General features: G+C 33.9%; 1 protein-coding gene across 2 annotated transcripts in view; it reads right to left on the bottom strand.

Annotated features, from left to right (window-relative positions):
- Window positions 1–5,421: 5,421 nt before the first annotated feature.
- The window catches only part of LOC149795061 (cilia- and flagella-associated protein 58-like), a 33,622-nt gene continuing 13,820 nt past the window's right edge, over window positions 5,422–25,223 (bottom strand). For both annotated transcript variants that reach the window (XM_089964763.1, XM_089964762.1), the window contains exons 6-17: window positions 24,472–24,666; window positions 21,590–21,727; window positions 19,252–19,411; window positions 15,372–15,454; window positions 12,571–12,762; window positions 11,917–12,078; window positions 11,298–11,585; window positions 10,608–10,831; window positions 9,775–9,886; window positions 9,144–9,368; window positions 8,508–8,641; window positions 5,422–6,705 (exon numbers count right to left, since the gene is read on the bottom strand). In XM_089964763.1, the coding sequence (XP_089820889.1) occupies window positions 6,588–6,705; window positions 8,508–8,641; window positions 9,144–9,368; window positions 9,775–9,886; window positions 10,608–10,831; window positions 11,298–11,585; window positions 11,917–12,078; window positions 12,571–12,762; window positions 15,372–15,454; window positions 19,252–19,411; window positions 21,590–21,727; window positions 24,472–24,666 (2,031 nt within the window). In that variant the 3' untranslated portion in view covers window positions 5,422–6,587. The remainder of the gene's footprint in view (window positions 6,706–8,507; window positions 8,642–9,143; window positions 9,369–9,774; window positions 9,887–10,607; window positions 10,832–11,297; window positions 11,586–11,916; window positions 12,079–12,570; window positions 12,763–15,371; window positions 15,455–19,251; window positions 19,412–21,589; window positions 21,728–24,471; window positions 24,667–25,223) is intronic.

Below are 25,223 nucleotides of genomic sequence, written 5' to 3' on the forward strand. Positions count from 1 at the left end.
ACTTCCAACTACCTTCTCTCCAGTTGACCTTCCAGACATGTTTGCAAATTTCTTCTGTGACAAAGTACAAACCATTAGAGATAAGCTTGACATCACAATTTCAAGTGACTCATCACCGTACAGTTGGGATACAGAATTTGAGCGGCAGCCATTAACAGCATCTGAACCTGTCTCTATGGATTTTGTACGTACAATCCTGATGAAGAGTTCACAAAAGTCATGTGAACTTGATCCAATTCCAACATGACTGCTGACTGAGTGCTTAGATCCAGTATTGCGTTCACTAACTGATGTTATTAATACCTCTCTCTCATCCGGAGAATTCCCATCATTTTTCAAAACTGCTATTGTAAAACCTCTGCTGAAGAAACCAACACTAGGCCATAGCGATTTAAAGTACTACCGCCCAGTTTCTAATCTCCTATTCATATAAAAAATCTTAGAAAAAAAATTGTTCTATCTCAGCTGGTATCTCATCTGAATTCAAACAGTCCTTTTAGCAATTGTACAATCTGAATATCACCCTTGCCACAGTACTGAATTAAACTAAGACTTCTAAAAGTAGTTAATGACATTCTCTCTGCTTTGGATAGCGGAAAGATTACAGTCCTCACCCTCCTTGATTTGTCTGCAGCATTTGACACAATAGACCATGATATATTACTTTGCTGTCTCCAGCATGTATTTGGCATTCATGATACAGCCTTACTGTGGTTCAAGTCCTACTTGGTCAACAGTACACAAATTGTGTCTGCAAATGGAATACACTCCAGCCCAGTTGATCTATGTTGTGGTGTTGCACAGGGGTCAGCAGCTAACTGTTCTTGGACCTGTTCTCTTCATTCTGTACACTCAGCCTCTCTCAAGTGTCATAGATCATCATCCAATGTCTCACCAATTGTACGCTGATGACACCCAAATATACAAATATAGCCACTCAACTGAAGTTGATGCTACCATCCAAGGTGTAGAGAGGTGCATTTCTGATGTGAAATCATGGATGACATGTAACAAACTGCAGATGAATGATGATAAAACTGAGGCATTTTGATCGCAACATATAGACTTTCTCATTCACATCCTTTATCTCAAACAATAAATATCAGCAACACCAACATTAAATTCACACAATCAGTATGAAACCTAGGTGTTACTCTGGACAGTACTCTCACATTGCACCAACATGTCACGAACATATGCAAGGCTGCATATCTTGAGCTGAGACGTATCAGCTCAATTCGCAAATATCTTTCAGTTGATGCCACTAAAACACTTGTGTGTTCATTAGGACTTTCAAGACTGGACTATTGTAACTCAATTCTGTCTGTTTCATCTCAATATCTACTCCAGAAACTTCAAAACACAGCTGCTCGGATCATACTTAGAGTACCACGATCAGAGCACACCTCCCCGCTGCTCTGTACCCTACACTGGCTATCCATTTGATCCAGAATCAAACACAAAATTTGTTCTCTGTGATACGTTTCATTGATGGACTTGAGTCCAACATGCCTATCCAGCCTCGCCCATGTGTACACACCAGCAAGATACTTGCGCTCCTCTTCTGACAATCATATACTCATTATTCCCACTATGAAAGCAAAGTCATATGGACAGCTTTCTTTTGCATACCAGGGCCCAGCAACATGGAATGAATTGCCCACTGAACTTAGACACAAAGACACAGTGAACCCATTCAAGAGTGCTCTCAAACCTCACTCATTTTGACTGCAAGAACAAACTTAAAGACCTAATAATGTTTCCTACCTTAAATATTCTCAGCATGTTTTTTTAAATATGTTTTTTAATTTCATGGTGTTTGTTTTTGTAATCATATCATTATATATGTTTTTTTACGTTATAGGTGTTGTCTAATGTTGTAAAATGCTTAGAGCTTCTAAAGATTAGGCGCTTTACAAAGTCCTCATTATTATATGTGATTATATCCCAAATCTTATCAGTAATGAAGTAAATATATAAACTTCATATCTTCATTTTCCATTGAAATAATTGTATTGTAAATACTTGGTCATTGAAACCTCCCAAATGATGTCATACCTTAGAACTAGGACATGTTTTAATGAAGGAAAATACTCAGCCATTGAAACTTCCTGCACCATGTCATACCTTGGAACTGGGACATTTTTTAATGAAGGAAAATACTCAGCCATTGAAACCTTCTGTACTGTGTCATACCTTGGACTGGGACATTTTTTAATGAAGGAAAACACTCAGCCATTGAAACTTCCTGTACCGTGTCATACCTTGGAACTGGGATATTTTTTAATGAAGGAAAACGCTCAGCCAATGAAACCTTCTGTACCGTGTCATACCTTGGAACTGGGACATTTTTTAATGAAGGAAAATACTCAGCCATTGAAACCTCCTGTACCATGTCATACCTTGGAACTGGGTGATGTTTTAATGAAGGAAAATACTCAGCCATTGAAACCTCCTGTACCGTGTCATACCTTGGAACTGGGTGATGTTTTAATGAAGGAAAACACTCAGCCATGGAAACCTTCTGTACCGTGTCATACCTTGGAACTGGGCGATGTTTTTTAATCAAGGAAAATACTCAGCCATTGACACCTCCTGTACTGTGTCATACCTTGGAACTGGGTGATGTTTTAATCAAGGAAAATACTCAACTATTGAAACCTCCTGTACCACAACAGCATTCCATATTACCATAGATTGAAACTGGGGCATTAGAAAGCTAAAATAATTATAGGCAGATACGGATATATATTTTGCTAAGGTGTGAAATCTGTAAGACAGACCAAACATTTTAAATAATCATTTCCCAAATAACTCCTGAATTAATTCATGATATTTGCTGTAAAGAAAAACCCAATTGATAGAAATTAACAAGAATACACAGGTAAAGGCATTGTTACATCCTATTTTTCTTTAAAGTACAATTTGGAAACACTGTCTCTACTTAAAACATCATTCATAACATATAATATACAATAAAGCTTTCAAAATTAGAAGTGATGCATTCTAAAATGTTTGATTCACAGACTCCTTTGAGTTTCTGAGGTAACAGGCAGATTCATGAACATTAACTCAGCAAGTTGTGTGAATGATGAGTTAATCAAGCTAAGGATGCTCTAACAGTCCAAATTTTCTTTCCTTTAATTTATAGTGTTTGTTTGGGTTTGTTTTGAGGGTTGGGGGTGTATCAGATAAAATTGTAATCTCAGTAGATAGAAATTATTACCGATAAAATTTGTGGAGCCTGGTAATAATGTCTGTCCACCTGTTGGTAAATCCATCCATCTGTCCACTCATATTTGACACAGAATGGTCTACTATTTTGCAACATAGGAACACAAGCCTGCTATTTAGTTCATTGGCAATTGGGGTAAAGGGCCTTGCCCATAGAGGCACTATGGTACTCAACCCAAACTGATTCATTAGTATGTTTCATTTTGGCTATGGTCTCAGTTCAGTAAACTGACCACAGAGCCATTGTGGTTCCTTGTAACCTCTGTTGGCAACCTTTTACATGTTTGAAGGCATATATGAGGCACATTCTACAACCTCAAGCCCACATGGGTTCTGTCCATAATTTGTTTTAGCAGAATACCTTTACATGAAATTGTATGCAAATTTGGCATTAGTGACAGCTCTATGATGATAAGACCTTGAAGGAATTTATTTGTCTGCTATGTTATCATTTAGAAATGCTATCCCCTTTGATTCAATGGCATACCAAATAGGGGGTTATAGGGGTCATATTGCCCTAGGCAGCACTTACAGCACTTATGTAGCAAGAGCAAAAAATGGGAAAAAAAGAAAAGAGGAAAAAGGAAAGGAAAAGAGAGATAGGTAAAGGAGGATAATATTTTTTTAAAAATTAATGCTGCCCTTGATGACTAACAAGAGTATAGCTAAATAATATAATTGGTAGAAGGTGGCATCTTGGAACTCCAGCTGGGTGACATTTTAGCTCTGTATGCCATTGCTTTGATTGCCCATCCTTCTACACTTTGCTATTGCCTGAGATAATTGCCCATCTTCCAACAATTTGCTGTTGCCCTTAATTGCCCATATTTCTACACTTTGGTTTCCACAGGATAACCTTTTAAAGGATTGTTGAATTTCAACTTATTTTGTGTGCAGCTGCTTAAGGATGAGTTCTCAAGGAAGTTGAATCTTGATGGATATCTGAGATCAGTTGCAAGCATAAAATACCATTAATTAGTAGAGTGGTGGCCAATGTTTTCAAACATTTTTTTTCACCCTTGAATAATAAAATGGGATGATGGTGTAATCAAGTAAATTTCAAATGAAGCTTTTTATTGTTACACATGTGTGTGAGTTGCATTGTCATTATTTTATATCAGAAGCAATTATGTCACTGTTGCAAGCTGGGCTCTCTATGATGCAAGATGGGCTCTCTCTATGATGCAAGCCAGGTTTTCCATGATGCAAGCCTGGCTTTCCTTGATGCAAGTTAGGCTTTCTATAATGCAAGCTGGGCTTTCTATGATGCATGCTGGGCTTTCTATGATGCAAGCTAGGCTTTCTATGATGCAAGCTGGGCTTTTTATAATGCAAGCTGGGCTTTCTATGATGCATGCTGGGCTTTCTATGATGCAAGCTGGGCTTTCCATGATGCATGCTGGGCTTTCTATGATGCACTCATTGCTATTGTATTAGTTAGCTCATCTAGCTAACACAGCATTAAGTGAAAAAAATCTTCTGGAATACTGTAGAACTATAAATATTTGTGGAGCATTTAGTTGGTTGTTTTAGTGGGTAAAAAATATTCATTAAATTAAATCCATCATGAAACAAAGAATTACTGAACAACAGCATATTAAACAGTTAAAGCCAGAAAATTGTATCTGAATAGAATTTTCCTTTTACTCCCAAACCATTAAATTTTACCACCTTGTTTATGACTCTTTTTGAAAATGAGTTTACAGTGATTACTTAAATTAGAAATAATGCAGTAGCTGATTCTTCATAGAAAAGGTACCAATCCAAAAGACTACTGTAACGTCTGTCATGTCCTCAAATCTTTCTCTACACTCTCAATCAATAGCAATGATAAATTAGATTTACACTTTAATTTTTCATACTTACAATGCTGCTTCATTATTAAAAATCGAATTTTTCCTTACTAAAAATTTCACAACGAAGAATTGCCTTGAAAGTATAATTAATGTTTTAAATATAATTTTAAAATCCTGAACAATTATGGATCCTATTGGCGAGTCTCAACCCTTATTGTATAAGTCACAGGTCAGCTAATGTGATATAACTAATTTATCAGAGACACTTACAAGGCGAATCTAATTACAGAAAAATTACATCCTGCCAGTTGTGGGTAACTTCATGCTGAGAACGTTTGGGGATGGGTGATCACAAAAAGCTTGTATAAAATAATTAAAGATAAAAACAAAATAAAAGCATCACAGAAAAAGTTTATTTTTCTTCAACTTCCATTAAAAAGTACATGTTAAATAGAAATATATATCACAGACATCTCATTTAAAAGTGACAGAGTTGCATACTAAAGTATTAACTAAAATGAACAATTCTAGTGGAATGATTAAACATATGTGAAAAAAGATCACCATGTTTCTCTCAAATATTTAGCTTTTGTGTAAGCCTAAACTTCTACATTTTTAACTTAAAATGTTTTAAGTTTTCATTATAAATTTAAATAAATGAAAACATTTTCAGTTTGTACAAGACATCGTTTCTGAGAAATTCTTTGATCAGACAGATTTTCACTGTAGGATTGAATAAGTTCTGAAACATGTCAAACATACATATGATTACAGTCCTGTTTATTGGAAATGTACAAACACGTTCTGATACTATCAATATTTTGAGGCATGTTTGCCAAATGTAAAATTTACATTAAAAAAAGTTACAATGACTGAAACCTTACTAGTACAGCTGGCAATGTTTTTAATACAAGACCATGGTAGTTTTTCTAATGTTCTTATCTTTCCCAAAATATTACAAACCTTTTTATTTAAAAATAAGATTTGCAAGGATATCAAACTTTAAAAAATGATATTATTATGAAAATGTTGTGAAAACTGGAGGTCACATTTTTCAATTATTTTGGAACTAAAGGTAGGTTAGGGCAATTCAGAAGGCCAAGAGTATATTTAGATACAAGAATGAACCTTTACCTTTCTCAGCTCATTCAGTCTCTAACATTTTGTTTCCCTTAACCCTCAAAACAGGAATTAAATCCAAAAATTAATATAAAACAAATCTTTTGATGCATGCAAGCAACAAAAAATAAAAATGTACCAAGTTTATTAATCAAATTTCAAATAGGGCAAAAATCACAAAAGCTTTCTGAAGCAAGAAAATATTTACCTTTTCTTAATAAACTCAAAAGTTTCTATCATTGGCCTCATTTTAGGGAAACAATGCACACTTATGGCCTGAATAAACAGAACTAAAGTACTTCTCAGAATATGCTATGTATACATCATATGAGTGAAAGAAAAAGAGGACATAATTTGCATCTATTTCTTGATGGGATTCAGAATTAAATTTCCAATTTAAAGAGTTTTCATGTGTTTAATTGGTCAGAATAGAGGCTGCTAGGCAGCTGTCTTTGCAGTCTTTAAGTTAAAACCACCGCCAGTAAAACGGGGTCCATCTGTCCGCTGTGGCTGTATTGCTGGTGCTCCTGCTTGGACCAGAGCATGATCTCTTTCTCTGGAAAAGTTACACAAGCAATGAAAACATGAATGAATGAGTGGATGAATAGACGGCATTAGAAATATGAACAAAATAATAAATCAATCTATTAATCAGATAATTAACAATTTGACCCAGAGAGTGTGTGTGTGTGTGTGTGTGTGTGTGTGCATGTGTGTGTGAGATTTGGATTTTCAACATAGCTTTAAAAAAGTTCAGTTATATTGCTACGATGTTTGCAGTGTGGCAGTTTATAGTGATGTCCAGCACTGAGGCATCTTGCCACAGACATGCAGCATGATGTCCCACCCAGTCACATTATCCTGACACCGGGCCGACCAGTCCTAACACTAACCTCTTTATGCTGATCGCCTGGTGACTCAGGCAGCTGTAAGTACCATTTTTACAAGTCTTTGGTATGACTTGACTGGGGCTCAAACCCATGACCTCTCGCATCTGAGGTAGACACTCTAACCACTAGGCCACCGGAGCAGTGACCCAAAATGCAACAAAGAACTTGATAAAAGGAACAACAATTGGAGTGATTACCACAACTGCATTCAACCCCTTTCAGGGGCTGTTCCTACAACATTACTACAAAAAATACAAGACAAATGGTCAGGATAGGCAGGACTGAGGCAGTAAATGGTTTAAATATGGCCAGTTATATTGAAATTTTATGTATAGAGAATGCTTCTACATAATCATAATAAACAGCATGATCTAAAAGTAATATTTTGCTTTATTTACAGTAATTAACATGCATTAACTCTAAGAGAAAAAATTTAATGACATGTAATGATAACATTTTTTCATTATTGGGGTAATAAGATCAATCTATGATTTAAATAATTGACTTAATGATCATTTAAATTTTAATTGTTAATGTCATAATTTAAACATATCTACATTCAACTTTTTATAAATGTGTATGAACATTATCAAAGTACTTTTTAAAAAAAACACAGTTTAGAATTATTACATGTTTTATGATTTGTTACAGTATTTACCAGCTTATTACAAGAGCAGATTCTGTTGAATTTTCATATGTATATGTTTAGATGGTTCACAGAATTATCCACATCCCTTAAAGATTCATACAAATAAACAAATGTTAATTCTATACTTACCCCTACTTGTAGGGACTTAATAAATAATCTGCTTTAAAACATAATATGAAATTATCACTGGACATATATGCCATTCTTGTAACTTTGGTCACTTTGCAATGGACATATATGCCATCCTTGTAAATTTGGTCACTTAGCAATGGACATATAATTCATCCTTGTGATTGACTTGGAGTTATGCCTGGACATACAGACCTTATTTGTGAATGAGGTGGGCATAGTATCTGACATGTAGGCCTTCCTTATAAATGTGGTGGGCTCATAACTGGACATCTACATCCCCCCCCTTGTCAATTATTTGTATTTATCACTGGACATGTATACCTTTTGGAGTTATCACTGGACATGCAGGTCTTCCTTATAAATGAGGTGGAGTTATCACTGGACATATAGGCCTTCCATGTGAATGAGATGGGCTTATCACTGGACATGTATGCCTTCCTTCACTATTAGGTGGGATTATCATTGGACATGTAGACCTTTAGAGTTATCAATGGATACAAATGTAATCCTTATAAATGACTGGATATATAGGTCTTTCTTAAGAAAAAAGGTAGGCTTACATACAGGCCTTCCTTATAAATGAGGTGAACTTTTTTAATGCTTGGATGGGCATGGACCTACCATCATAGAAATATGGTACAGTTGAATATGAAAATTATTCTCCATTTTTTTCGGACCACAACTTACTTAGTCTGTTGTTCTTTCTTCTTCTGCATGAAATACTTCTTCTTGACTTCTTGTAATTCTCTTGCAATCCTCTCTATCTCGTACTTGTACTCACTGACCTGAGATTCATACATGTTTAGTTCTGATGCCATGGCCTGTAAAGAAGGGTAATTCTCATTTATATTCATAGATGCTGCATTCGAACTGACTTGATTCAGATACAATAAATAAATACCAAACTAAACACTGAAGTAAAAACATTTGTTCCAAAACTTTACACAAGTGGGATGCCAACAATAAAATCGCCAATGATAATGCTAAAGGCAAAGTCACTCCATTATCTCTTCCTATTCTTCAAATATTTCAACTAAACCTGATTATTAACAATTTAAGTCACAAACTGTTAGAAAATAGAAACCAACCTTTCTGCAAAAAATAATGCAGAAAGCATTTTTGGGGATCACAGTGACCTTTAACTTTGAAATTTCTTGAGCTGAAATTGTATTCCAAAGTAAACATTTAGGTGAAGCATAAGTAAACACAAAATAAGTTTTCATGTGTAAAGAAAAAGCAGACAGAAAACTGAATAAACAAACAGACGTTTGGGCAAGGTCATAGCATTACAAGCACTGTCAGTAGTGGGCAAAACAAACTAACCTTCATCTGTTTTGTCTTTTCTTTGAGGGTCTGTTGATAGATGGAGAGTTGTTCAGCCACCTCAGGCCCTGGCTGTCGTGCCAGGATGTGTTTCAGCTCAAGGTACAGTTTTTCTTTCTCCTGGATCAGCAATTCCTTCTCCACTACCTCCTCCGTCTTGGAAATAAGTCGTTTCTGGAGGGTGTGGATTTTCTGGATCATCTCATATGTACTCGGATCACTGCCCTGAAATATAAAAACAGGATATTTTAAATTTCATTTCATATTATTCCTCCATTTGCAATACTTTACTCTTGATTTCTAACTACTGACCAATACCATACAAGGGGAAATTTCCATACATGTGTTTTAATTTTCACATTTTCAGTGGTGGACTTTTGAACATCACACAAATTTAGCTTCATGTAAATTAAGAATAAAACAATTCCTACTACTCAGTGCCTAAATTAGAAAATTTAAATGTATTGAATTTTGTAAAAATCATACATTTTCACAAATTAGTGCCTAAGGAAAATTAAGTATACTGATAGGTATGTGAAATAAAGTCCTTTCAGAAACCTTTAACAAGAATGGACAGCTTTGTGTCCAAAATGCTGTATTGAAAACTATCCCCAGTTTTCTTTATCATTACCTCTAATTTTCTCCATCTATGAATATTCATGGGATTCTCTAGTTCCTCCTCCAGGGCTTTACAGCGAGTTCTCTCACGCAGAAGTTCACGCTGAATGTGGTACACTTCACGCCTAAAATTACATAAACGCAGACTTATTTTTTGTGGATATCATGCTGCAGTAGTTTATATCAGTATTTGTAATTGTTCATTGGATTTTTAAATTGGTGACCTGCAGCAACAACAATATTAAAACAAAATAGACTGGTACCTCATGAAAAACTGAATTCATAATAAATCTAAATGCTTTTCATGTAAATTAATTTGAATGCATCTTTGATTCAAAACTTTAAGTGAAATAAAATTTTGGCTATTTATTCATTGTAAATTAAAATACTCATGATGGTTGATATTATTACTGTGTTGTTTATATTGGTATATAATATTCTAAATATTAAGTATATGTCATTTCCAATTTACTACGACTATATTTATGCTGTTTCATTTCTGTTAATGCAAACTGAAATTTTCTTTTATTTCATTAAATAGCTGAATGCAGTCAAATAATACAGCTGAACATTTCAGTTTGGACAATATAACATCCTACCACCATGGTCTTTTAAACAGCTCATAACAGACAAACTGTTCACATTTATTGTTTGCATTATTAAATTAGTTCTGATTTAGCAAAGAAATGTTCGTAATGGACAGAATCAGTAAACCCCTTTGATTTTCCCTAAAACCAGGTTTCATCAACAGATTATTAAATAACTTTTCCATGTTATGTCCATACTTAGGGTAAAATAAAAGATGTCACTGGCTTGGAAAATTTATGTCAACAAGGGTAAACATACCTTAAATCTTCAACATTCGCAACACTCTTCTGTAGAATTCCCTTCTCACGTCGCAGTTTCTTGATCTCAAGTTTTAAGACTCTGATGTCCTCTAATCGCTGGTTGTACTGAATTTCTCCTTTGTTCAATGTAGACTGCTGAATCTTGATCTTCTCATACAACAGTGCCAACTCATCATTACGACGCACAAGCTGGGTGCCAAGGATGTCACGCTCACTGATCACCTGTGAAATAAAATTATATGAAATTTTTTCTTGAAATTAAAATAAGTCAATCTTTCATTTTATTCTCAAATGAATTCTGCCTTAAAACAACCAGGTTACATCTTGACAAAAAGTCCAATAAAGCCTACTTGACACTTTAAAAGAAAGTTAAATTCTCTTTTAATACCCTTCGTAAGAGCTTTATAAAGATTCAATACAGTGTAGCTTTTTGGCAAGTTAGTAAATTGTCCATATCATCAACCATAAAAATCAATATCCACAGTAATGTCAGACACATCATAACAGGATGCAATATGTAAATAGTATGGACAATATATTTTTAATGACATACAATGTATTGAATATAGAAACACTTGATTTTAAAGATTATTAAATATAACATAAGAGTTACAAATTATATTAATATATACATGTATAGCAAGTAGAATTATAAGACATTTTAAAATATCTTCAGCATATCTCTCACCTGGTCTAGTTCTTTTTTCTGACGAACTCTCTCAGCATCAGCTTCAGCTATGATTTTCAAGAGCTTTCTCTCCTCAGCCTCTTGTGCCTCAATGTATGCCTTGTTCTCACCTGCCAACTGTTTCATCTTCTGCAGTTCTGCTTTTAATGTGTCTTTTTCCTTCTCAACACGCTGATGTTCAAGATGTTCCTTTACAAGGGCAGCTTCCTTGGCTTGAATTTCCTCCTTCAGCTGGTATGTCAGATGGTTCATTACCTTCAGCTTCTTCTTCATCTCCTGAATCTCATCCTATCATAATAACAGTAAGTATATTAAGTATCATGTTATACTATTATTATTGATATCATTTTATTATTATTGATATTATTATTGACTATAATATAGTGATAATAAATATCATTAATACCATACAAATAATAAATTAAATATTGCCAATGTTCATGATTATCAACAGTTATAGGAAAAATATTCAAGGCATTATAAACTCTGTTACTAGTTATTAACTTCATATTCATTACATCAATCATCATCATCGTCATCATCATCATCATGTGTGAAACAGATGTTTTATTATTTTTAGATGCTTTAACTACAAGTAAATAACAGAATTCATCTTAACCTGTGATTCAATGAGGTTCTTGCTGTACAAGTTTCTGTCACTCCTAACAGCTTCATACAAGTTCTGCTGTTGTTTCAACTTGGTGTCAGCTTCAGCAATCTTCTTCTTGTAGTCGAAAATCTGCATCTCTCTGACCTTTACATCTTCCATGTGTTGAAGAACCTGTAAAATATACATGTAATTCTTTTGCTTAGAGAATGTCAGACATTTTAAATTCAAGAAATGTTTGTCTGTCTATAAGTAAATATCTATCACTAAATATCTCTCTACTCTTAGAGTATCTACTGTATCTATAATATAGTATCTTTCTCTCTGTCTGTCGAATCATGTAGCATCTAAATATTACAGTAAGAATGACTCGAGCTTTATTCATTTTATACAATTTTACTACATTTCGATAACAAAATTTAATTCTTCTATACCTGTGATTCCATTTTTGCAAATATACTAAATTTTCCACTTTTGCCAAAAAAATATAAATGCAAAAAATGATCCAAAAAATATTTAGAACCTTGCCTTAAGTTTCCTCTGGTATTATTTGGCATGTGATGGCTAAAATAGTGAAAAGTCACGTACAAGGAACTTTGGGAATTTTAAATTATAGCCACACAAAATCTTTATGAGAATATTCAGTGCATGATGAAAATTGCCTACCTTTTGAGTGAGGTCACTGGCTTCATTGATGTATCGATCTCTCTCTTTCTCCAGTTGGTAGATGATTTTACGCTGTTTCTGAGCCTCCTCCTTGTAGTTTTGAATCTCCTGTTCTAGGTTTTTCTTGGACTGCTCATGGAGTTTGACTAAGTGAAGCTGCTTCTGAGTGGCTGTGTATGCCTTCACCATGTTCTGTAATAGAAAAGAAATGGTCTGTGTTAACTATTGGTTACCAGATGATGACAGAGTACAACATTTAGTCCACACACTTTAATTTAACAAAAAGTAAAAAATATGTGTATGCTCTATTAATCCTAAAGAAGGCATGATTTGTCTTGTAGCCATACAGAATGATTAACACTTAAATAAAGCTTGTTTAAAGTTCCACATATTAGTTTTAGAAGCCCTTTTTATCAGAAAAACCCAACCAATTAAACCATGCAAAAATTCAGTTTTGTAATGTGACCTTTCTTCACCTAAATATTAATATTACTTGTACACCACTCCATCATTTTAGTTTTCCCAGATAACTTGTAAGCCCCTTTTTAATGCAGGGCCAAGTATGGATTCCATTTTTTCTTCAAAACATACACCCATGAAAATAGGCACAAACTGGCAAATCTAACATTGATATATCACTTTTTAAGGCAATTAATTAGTACCTTGAAAATTTAATCAACATCAAGAAATTTGAAGCTTTTAATAAGAAGCTATGTTTTGTTCATTTAAAAAAAAATCTCAGTACACTGTAAACAACAACATATCATGAAATATTGATAAATCTGAATATTAGTAATGCCTACTGGTTACTCTTTATGACATAATACCAATTAAAAAGTCTTCTAAAGTTTAATTCAGTTTCAGTGTTGTCATCAAAAATGCATAATACTCTCTTGTATTCAAACATTAAAAGTGTCAACACTGCAATACCCATGATCATTTCTGCAAACAAATTTTAAAATATCCTTAATTCAATTAGGAAAAAGCATGGAATATAACAAGATACAAGAAAAACAAGCAAATTCTAGGAACTGATGTCACTGCTCTTTTGTTGAAAGTAGGGAAGAGTAGTTTTGTAGAAGAAAATGGCAAGGTGACAATTTTTAATACTGTAAATGAGTTAAGTTACATTTGTAAAGGAAGGCACTACTGATGACAATGAACACTAATGATGGAACCCAGATGAAGTTTCATCATTATAAAGTGGTATACATAATGTGGACCCAACATTCAGAGGCCATAATTCCACTAAATAATACTCTAAGAAGCTTAAATCAAATTCCAATTAAGGTATACTAATATATATAAAATTTTCTTGAAATCTAATAATAACAATACAGTGAACTGTTGTGTGGAAACAAAGGTGGGTGGGTCCAGTAATCAGAAAACATAACTCTGCTAAATGAAGGTGCAAAATGAATGCTGACAAATTCAAACTATGCCAATGTGTCATCAACACAAAGTTGCATAAGAAGTGAGTTATTGCTTAGAAACGTGAAGTCAGCAAATTTGAGAATATGAGGCCATAACTCCACCAAAAGATGCTGTTGCATGACAAACATGTACCTAAGAAACAATGACAATTAAACTCATCTAAAGTCTTGTTAATATAAAACTGCCCACTAAAGAAATTACTTATGTGCAAACTGAAAGTGGATGGGTAAGTAATCAAGGGCTTTAACTATTAAACTGTGTCAAGCTGATTATAAATAAAGGTATTCTTGTGTGGAAATGACATTATGATGATGCAGAATACTGACATTCAAACTATGAACTTACATTATGATGATGTGGAATACTGACAATCAAACTCTAAAATGACATTATGATGATATAGAATACTGACATTCAAACTCTGAAATGACATTATGATGATACAGAATACAGACATTCAAACTATGAAATGACATTATGATGATATAGAATACTGACATTCAAATTCTGAAATGATATTATGATGACGTAGAATACTGACATTCAAACTCTGAAATGACATTATGATGATATAGAATACTGACATTCAAACTATGAAATGACATTATGATGATGCAGAATACTGACATTCAAACTGTGAAATGACATTATGATGATGTGGAATACTGACAAACAAAGTCAGCTGAGACCTCATAATATTATAGCTGCCTATAAAATATCAAGCTGCATACTAAATCGGTTGAAATCCAAAAATATTTAATGAAGATAATGTGCAGAAACAAAAATGGACATAACTGATAATCAAAGTGCTTCAATTCTGATAAATGACAATTGGATGCTATAACTCTGATTAATAGTGAGACGTAGAAGGCTGACAAAAACAAATTCATCCAAGGTTTCATCAATGTCATAGTGCACACCAAAACTGGATGAAATCCAAAATTAATTAAGAGCATTAATGTGCAGAAACAAGTGGGTGGTCTGACAATCAGGGGCTAAAACTCATTTAAATGCTAGTGGAGAAAGCTGGCAAGTTAAATCAGCCAAGGTCTCATCAAGCAGCATACCAAATTTTGGTTAAAATTTAATAATAACTAAATGGATTATTGAGCAGATATGGGTGGGCTGGAGAAGCAAGGGGCTATAACTATTCTAAATGATGACACAGAATGCTGACAAATGAACTCAGACAAGGTCTCATCAATATCTAGCTGTATATCAAATTTGGTGAAATCAAATGCTAATTAAGGAAGTTACTGTACTGAAATAAACATTGGACAGAAGGGTGGACAATAGGATGGAAAGGCCAAATTGAATACCTCCAATCTCTAAGAAATGGGCAGCTATGACAGTTAAGCATTACAAACCTTGTTAAGGATTTCTTTCTCTCTTACTAAATCATCTATGGCTTTCTTGTCAATTTCAGCTTGCTTCTTGGCCTGCTCCAACTCTATGGTGAAAATAAATTAATTTTTTTTATTCAAATCATATTTGAAAAGAACTTTAACTTTTCTCTAAATTTCCACTTCCAAGTTTATGAGGCCATTCTCAAACTTCTTTGCACTTAGGCGACACTATTATCCAAAATTTTATGAAAATTTTCCCAGTCTTATTGCTTTAACTTAGTGAAGAAAGCTTAATTTAAAAATGGAGTAAGAAAAAAGAAACAGTTTATTACAGCTGAGTTTTGGGGTCCTTGTCAGCTTGTAGTGTTTGAAGAAGCTGGCTTCTGTTATATCATACTGTGTAACAACTGGTAGTCCTGCTATATAGATCATACTGAAAAATGCACTGCTACATAACAACTGGTAGTCTTACTATAGATCAGTCTGTGTAATGTACTGCTACATAACAAGTAGTAGTCCTGCTATACATCACATTGTATAATGCACTGCCACAGAACTGGTAGTCCTGCTATAGATCATACTGTGTAACATACTGCTATATAACAACTGGTAGTCCTGCTATATATCACACTGTAAAATGCACTGCTACATAACAACTGGTAGTCTTGCAACAGATCATCCTGTGTATTGTACTGCTACATAGCAACTGATAGTCTGCTATAGATCATACTGTTTAATGCAATGCTACATAACACCTGGTAGTCCTGCTATAGATAATACTGTGTAATGCACTGTTACATAACAATTGGTAGTCCTGCTATAGATAATACTGTGTAATGTGCTGTTACATAACAACTGGTATTCCTGCTATAGATCATACTGTGTAATGCACTGCCACAAAACAAAATGGCAGTCCTGTGATAAATCATATTAAGTTATATAATATTATGTAATAACCTATACCTGGTAATAACTGTAACCTGCTATAGATCATCCTGTGTAATGCACTGCTACATAACAACTGGTAGTCCTGCTATAGATCACACTGTTTAATGCACTGCTACATAACACCTGGTAGTCTGGTTATAGATAATACTGTGTAATGCACTGTTACATAACAACTGGTAGTCCTGCTATAGATAATACTGTGTAATGCACTGTTACATAACAACTGGTATTCCTACTATAGATCATACTGTTTAATGCACTGTTACATAACAACTGGTAGTCCTGCAATAGATAATACTGTGTAATACAGTGTTACATACCAACTGGTATTCCTACTATAGATCATACTGTTTAATGCACTGTTACATAACAACTGGTAGTCCTGCTATAGATAATACTGTGTAATGCAGTGTTACATAACAACTGGTATTCCTGCTATAGATCATACTTTGTAATGCACTGCCACAAAACAAAATGGCAGTCCTGTGATAAATCATACTGAGTTCTATAATATTATGAAATAACCTATACCTGTTAACAACTGTAACCTGTTATAGATCACACTGTGTTTCATAACACAATGTAATCACTAATGCCAGGAAATAACTTGTAGCCCTACAATAAATTACATAGTCATATATTATAATATGTAATCACCAAATGCTTCATAACTGGTAGCCCTCCTATATATAATATAATGTTATACAATACAGTGTAATTATTAATGCCTCATAGCAAACCCTGCATTGCAGCTGTAAGTCTTATCCTTCATTTTTAACCCTGCATTACAGATGTACTTCCTCTTACATTTGATCCTGTATTACAACTGTAAGTCTTAACTTTTATGTTTAACCCTGCATTTCAAGTGTAAGTCCTAGTACTTGTGTTTAACCCTGCATAATAACTATAAGTCCTAACTCTTACGTTTCATCCTGTATTACAACGTCTTAGCCTTGCATCTAACTATAACTCTTATTCATTAAGTTTAGCACTGCATTACAACTGTAAGCTGGAAGCTGCGGTGACTCAGTAGTTAACATTCTGGGCACCTTACTCAAACTGCATAGACACTAATTAACCTAACTGTGTGGTTGTGTGTAAAACACAAAACCAAGTGTTACAAAGTCTGAACTCCTATCTTTAACACTAGATTAAAACTAAGTTTTAACCCTTATGTTTAAGCATACATTATAACTGTAAAATATTAGCTCTGCAATTACAACTTCTCAAGCATGCATTTGTAATGACACAGATCTATTGGAGGAAAGCTCTGTAAAATAGGACCTTTTTGTGCTTTATTATTACTCTGTCACTTTTACGGCCATTACTCTGTCACTTTTATGGCTTTAACTCAAGTTACATTTATGGCTTTAATTCTGGTCACATTTATCATTTTAACTCTGTCACTATTGTCACTTTTATGGCTTTAACTCAAGATACTTATATGGCTTTAACTCAGGTCTCTTATCTGGCTGTAACTCAGGTAACATTTATGGTTTTAACTCTGGTCACATTTATTGTTTTAACTCTGTCACTTTTATGGCTTTAAGTCAGGTCACATTTATGGCTTTAACTCAGATCACTTATATGGCTTAACTTGGGTCACTTTCATGGCTTTAACTCAGGTCACTTTCATGGCTTTAACTCTGGTCACTTTTATCACTTTAACTCTTTCACTTTTATGGCTTTAATTTCAGTCACTTTGAAGTTTTAACTCAGGTCTGTTTTATGACTTTAACTCAGGTCACTTTTATTGCTTTAACTCAGGTCACTTTTGTGGTTTTAATTGAGGTCACTTTCATGGCTTTAACTCTGTCGCATTTATGCCTTTATCTCTGTCACTTTTCTGGCTTTAACTTTGTCATTTTTCTGGCTTTAACTCTGTCACTTTTCTGGCTTTAACTCTGTCACTTTTATGGCTTTAAGTCAGGTTACAGTTATGGCTTTAAGTCAGGTTACAGTTATGGCTTTAAGTCAGGTTACATTTATGGCTTTAACTATCATTTCATTTATGGCTTTAACTCTCATTACATTTATGGCTTTAACTCTCATTACATTTATGGCTTTAACATGTGTCACTTTTATGGCTTTAAGTCAGGTTACATTTATGGCTTTAACTCTTGTTACATTTATGGCTTTAACTCTCGTTACATTTATGGCTGTAACTCTCATTACATTTATGGCTTTAACTCTCATTACTTTTATGGCTTTAATTGAGGTCACATTTATGGCTTTAATTGAGGTCACTTTTATGGCTTTAACTGAGGTCATTTTTATGGCTTTGACTGCGGTCACTTTTATGGCTTTAATTGAGGTCACTTTTATGGCTTTAATTGAGGTCACCTTTATGGCTTTAACTCAGGTCACTTTTATGGCTTTAATTGAGGTCACTTTTATGGCTTTAATTGAGGTCACCTTTATGGCTTTAACTCAGGTCACTTTTATGGCTTTAATTGAGGTCACTTTTATGACTTTAATTGAGGTCACTTTTATGGCTTTAACTCAGGTCACTTTTATGGCTTTAATTGAGGTCACTTTTATGGCTTTAAATCAGGTCACATTTATGGCTTTAACTATCATTTCATTTATGGCTTTAACTATCATTACATTTATGGCTTTAACTCTCATTACATTTATGCTTTAACATGTATCACTTTTATGACTATTACTTGTGTCACTTTTATGGCTTTAACTCACTCCCATGAATGAACAGGATTATCAACAGGAAGCATTGTAATTGAAGGAATGTCCTAACTGGAAGACTTTATAATGACAGCATCCATGTTTTAGTCACTGTGTTCAAACATAAGTCACAGTGTTTAAACAATAAAACAATGTATTCACGAACAAAATCTTCTAATGTCAGTTTAATTACAAAGTTACATAATGTGAATTATGTCTGAAATCGCTGAACATAAGATGAGATTAACTGTTCATATAAAAATGTACTGACCTCTCTCAAGGCCAAGAATCTGCCCCTTTAATGTCTCCCTTTGGCTCTCAACCTCAGTTTTAAGTTCCTCAATCTGCCGCAGTTTGCGCTGAATTGTCTCTCGCAGCTTATTTAGTCTCTGTGTCTCTGTCTTCAGCTGACCTATTTCATCCTCCTTGTTCTGTGAATGAAATACTTTTTGTTGTTAAAACTACCTTAAAGAAACTTTTATATCAGAGATATATTTCTAAATAGAGCACTATTTAATATTTGTGAGGAAAATCTTAACACAACTACATTTTGAGGAATTAACAGCTGTTTAAATTTTGTCAGGTGAACAATACAAATCATAATGCCCAAGTGAAAATTCCAACATACATGTAGTATTTTTGCATAAAACCTAAGAGAATGTGGTCTGTTTATTACTGCATATTAAGCATGATGTGCACTGTAAAAAAAATACATAAAAACTGACATGTTCTGTACATTTTATTTATCTGCTTATAAGAATATGCATAATAACTTTAAATGTAAATGAGTTTTCTTTGCATCAACTACTCCTGTTTAAAAAAAATATATATCCTTGTATAGCTCCTCTGATGTTGTTTTTATTGTTATAGGATTTAATGCCATTATTCAGCACAGGATAGGCTATACATGGCAGCCAGTATAAATGGTGAAGGAAAGAACCAACACACAAGAAACTACTACCAAGCTTTCTCACATACCCACAATGGCCAAGCCTGAGAATCAAACCTATGCAGACAGAGGTGAGAAGGCACTGATCAGTAACAGTGAGCGCTTTAAACCACTTGGCTGCTTGGGGCCCCCTACCTCCTTTGAGGTGTTATAATGAAGTAACACTGTATAATATACCTTAGTATAAGGTGACCTCATCTATATCATGGTACATTTGTATAGCTTCACTAAACAGTCTTATAGTGAGGTAACACTGTATAATGTACCTTAGTATAAAATGACCTCACCTATATCATGGTACACTTGTATAGCTCCTTTGAATAGTGTTATAATGAGGCAACACTGTATAAAATACCTTAGTATAAGATGACCTCACCTATATTATGGTACACTTGTATAGCTTCTCTGAATAGTGTTATAATGAGGTAACACTGTATAATGTACCTCCGTATAAAATGACCTCACCTGTATCATGGTACACTTGTACAATTCCTCTGAACAGTGTAATAGTGAAGGAACAATGTGCTGACAAAATTGTCAGTTTCTGCTAAACCACACAAATTATATATGGCATAAACATGATAAAAGAAAATGAATTAACATTATTTTATGAACTTCAAATCCCAATAGTCCTAACATGTCTAAATCAAATTCCCATTCAAAAGTTCAATAACCCTGACATGTCTAATCAAAGTCCCATTCAAATTCCAATAACCCTAACATGTATAAATTAAACTCCAATTCAGCAGCCCAATAATCCTAACATGTCTAAATCAAACTCCCATTCAAAGGTCATTAATCCTAACATGTCTATACCAAACTCCCATTCAAAGCCCATTCATCCTAATATGTCTATACCAAACTCCCATTCAAAGCCCATTAATCCTAACATGTCTATACCAAACTCAAATTCAAACAAAAATAATCCTAACATGTCTAAATCAAACTCCCAAAACCCAACAATCCTAATGTGTCTAAATCTAACTCCCATTCAAAAGCCCAATAATCCTAACATGTCTAAATTTCTATACAACTGTTACCTTACTTGACTTCTTAAGATTATTAAAAGCATTATGGTGTTTAACAAAGTCACCTTTTGTGTGATAGTAACTTTGGTGTTTGATAACATTTAACTAATTCAGCAGCATGAATATTATACTCGCAGTCTTACTGAAATTACGTGACCTGGATGATCACAAAGAGTATTTGCCACTATTCAACAAGTCTCACAGTTAATAAGATTCCATGGATACCAATGTAGGAATTTAGAACTAAAAGTAGTAACTATGTAAGCTGTCCACACTGTACATTAAATCAGTGACTACGCTTCTCAAGTCATTAACAAAACACATCCTACACAATTTTATAATACAAGGGTACTATTAAGGATACATTGGAAATTTTACTAAAATTTTATTTTTAAAAATGTCAAAATTATAACAAGTTTGATTATACATGTACTGTCCATATAATGAAAACTGCCTCTGTGTCACAGTACTCATTCCCATATGGCTCCTACAAACAAACAGTTTAAAAACAGAGGTGATTATGCTAGGGTGGCTTGCAATCCAACTGGTCAGTGATCCCATGTAATCAACAATAAGCAATTATTGACAGACATGTAAAACTGTTGATAGATAAATTTCATTCAGATTGTTACCTTGAGGTCAGAGGCCCGGTTTTGATTTTCTGTTGCCAGCTCATCTGTATGGATCAGCTGATTCTCAAAATCTTGCTGCAGCTTTTGGAAGCGGGTGTTCAAGATATCAGCATCCTTGATAGCTCGCTCATTAAGAATCTGTTTTAAAGGATTCATAAGACTTGAAGTACAAAATAAAACCTTGATTATCCCTACATAAAAAATCCACAATACTCACCTGAACCATTATTTTGATTTCCATGGAATACTACAATCTGCTGTTTAATATTTTTTTATATTTTTATTGTATGTATGTATGTATGTATGTATGTATGTATGTATGTATGTATGTAACTTCATGAAGGTTTCCAGATTTTATGATTTTTGTAGCCTAATTGTGGGTCTAAGTCAAGGAGTCAACTTTTCTAGTTTTCAGACTTTTGTGGCCTAATCTAGGGGTTTAAATAAAGTAAATCAAGGAGTTGACTTGATGATCAAGGACATTTCCGGATTTTCTTACTTTTATGACCTAATCTGAGGGTCTTCATCAAGGAGTCCACTTGAAGATCAGGAACAATTCCAGATTTTCTGACTTTTGGGGCCTAATTTGAGAGTTTAAATCAAGGAGTCCATGTGATGATCTGGGACAATTCCAGATTATCTTACTTTTGTGGCCTAATTTGAGGGTCTAAATCAAGGAATATACTTGATGATCCATGAAAATGCTTCTCAAACTGTTTAAATTCCTTAAGTCCAAGTACTATTATGAAAGAAAATATAATTTTATTAATATTAAATGCATATATTCTTCAGCATTAAATGTATATATTCATCAATATAAAATGTATATAAAAATCAACATCAAATCTAAATACTCAATATAAAATGTATATATTCATCAATAAAAATAATGTGAAATATGACTAGTACCTATATATATGATACCATGTTATAACACAATTTTTTATAAAACAAATTTTTAAAGAACTGGCAATATCACAGTCCTCAAAATATCCAGATTTTATCACCTCCTAACAAAATCATCAGTAATGTGGAGTCCTGATTGTATCACTATTCAACAAAAATATTAGTAATGTGGAATCCCGATGTATGAAAACTTTGTGACTTTAACAAACTATAGTTTAGACCCTGTGTAAGAAACTTGTAACTTTTGACAAACTTAGACCAGGGGTCTCAAACTCAAACAACCCTGAGGGCTGCATGAGGGCATTTTTGACAGCCCAAGGGCTGCACCACCTTTGTTATCTCTCATGACCCTTGTGACGCCAATCATTTTGTGGGATACAGGATATGGCTTGGCGGGCCACATGTGGCCTGCAGGCCGCATCTTTGAGACCCCTGGTTTAGACCCTGTGTACAAAAATTGTAACTTTCAATAAAATAAGGTTTAGTCTCTGTGTATGAAACTGTGGCTTTCATCAAACTATGATTTAGTTCCTGTATTTGGAAACTGTGACTTTCAACAAACTATGACTTAGTCCCTGGGTATAAAAACTGTGCCAAACACAACATAAACAATGCTGAATAATCTTACTTACCTGATGAGAGCAATCAAAAGTTCTTTGGCTCAATTCACTTAATGTAGCAATGAACATTTAATTATCTGCTACAAACGATCTTTTCTCAAGCAAAAGATTTTCTAGAATGGTTTCCAGTCATAGTGTCAGCTTAACCAATGTGTCATCTATGTAACATGGATACGGATAGAGGACCTGTCAACAGTGTCAGGTTGAACTAATACTCTTCAGAATTATTTCTGCAATTAGTTTATTATGTATATGTTTTCTAAGGTGTAAAATCTATACATTCACCTCTTCAGAGAATTATGTCATTTTAAATGTAGCTAAAAAGAAACAGAAAATATTACATGGGTGTCAAGTATCATGACTCATGTTTACTGAGTACGGTCAGCTTGCCTAGATTTTTGGACTGGTGTGCCTTTATTTACAGCAAAACAAGATGAATATTCAGTTATTATGTGTCCTTGGAGCTCAGTCAGAAAGCTTACTAAAGTTTTCAGATATAATCAAAGTTTCACCTTGAATTTCTTAGATCAACTGTTAATTTCAACAGATCAGAAGGCTCTTGTTATCTGTCAATGTGCTACAATGGCAGTTATTTCTTTTGTTTTAGCTTGCTAACAAATGAAAATAGCTTTTTTTAAAATTAATATACGTTGTTGGTCAAATTTGTTCCATGAAGCAGACATTTTATTAACTGAAATATGCTTAAAATGCAGTACAGTTTGTTTACAGTTATATATATCACACATCATGTCAATCATGACTTTTCATAAGAAGGCTGGACCACTGTGTTCTAAAACTGAGCCAGAAGATACCACAATGTCACCTGAAAGACTCCAACCATATAGACTATTATCACAATGTTGTTTGAAGGACTGCAACCATCATACTACAAAGAACATCACAATGTTATTTGAAGGACCCCAACAATAGTATATCACAATGTAAAATGTACGACTCCAACCATTACATTATAGACTATATCATAATGTTATTTGAAGGACCCCAACTATTACACTACAAAGTACACCATACTGTTATTTGAAGGACCCCAACAATAGTATATCACAATGTCAAACGAAGGACCCCAACCATAACTCTGTAATGGATATTACAATGTCATTTGAAGGACCCCAACCATTACTCTAAACAGTATATCACAATGTCATCTGAAGGACTCCAACCATTACACTATAGAGACATTTCCTTGTACCTCTGGGTTAGTTTTTCTTCATTTTCAGGAAATATTTGCAAAGATATGCAAATAAATAAGGACATGCAGGACTAGTTTTAAAAATAATTTTATATTTTCTCATTGGTAGTTGGGGGCATATTTCTGTAGTCTTTACTCATATCTACCCTCTGTTCCTTGAGCTGTTGTTCCAGTTTGGTAATGTCTTCTTTGTAGCGTGCAATCTGAGTCTGCATTGTCTTAATGTCCAATGACTTGGCATCAAGATCAGCTTTGGACTGTTTTAGCTCTCGATCCATCTTGTCCCTTTTACGTGCCTCTCGTTGTGCCTCATTATTTTTCATCTGGATCTCCTGGTTAAGCTATATTATGAAAATTAAATTTTTAGAACCCTGAAAATTTGTATAAAAAATAATGTCTAACCTACTTTTGAGTTGACATATGTCTTAAGTTTTGACAGTACTGAGAATCCTCGCTTGTTAACATGATTCATAACTTTCAGTTTGTCTGAAGTTTATTTGAACTTTATCCATTAAAGAAAAAAAAAAAGCTTTTGTTCCCTAAATCAAATATTTAAAATTACTGAATCTGATGCTTTGCTGTGACACTAAACCAATGTGTTGAGGTACAAAATGTGTCTAAGTTAACATGTTGCCAATAGAACTTGACAGTGTTGTCTACTAACATATATATATATATATATATACACACACACATTATTATCTAGTACACTAAATGTCACAGTAGAAAACAACACAAACTGTAGATCTAAGAGTTTTTCCACTGTGTATTTCCTCCCCAGATTTTGTCAGCTACAGGAACATCTTCTGATCAGTCAAATCTCATAATTTGTAAAAGCAAAATCTACAATATACAGTTGGAAATTTTGAAGTCATTGTAACATCATATCATGGACATG

Source organism: Sinohyriopsis cumingii, chromosome 7 (assembly GCF_028554795.1).
Source record: "Sinohyriopsis cumingii isolate HCF-2022 chromosome 7, ASM2855479v2, whole genome shotgun sequence".
Taxonomy (NCBI): Eukaryota; Metazoa; Mollusca; class Bivalvia; order Unionida; family Unionidae; genus Sinohyriopsis; species Sinohyriopsis cumingii.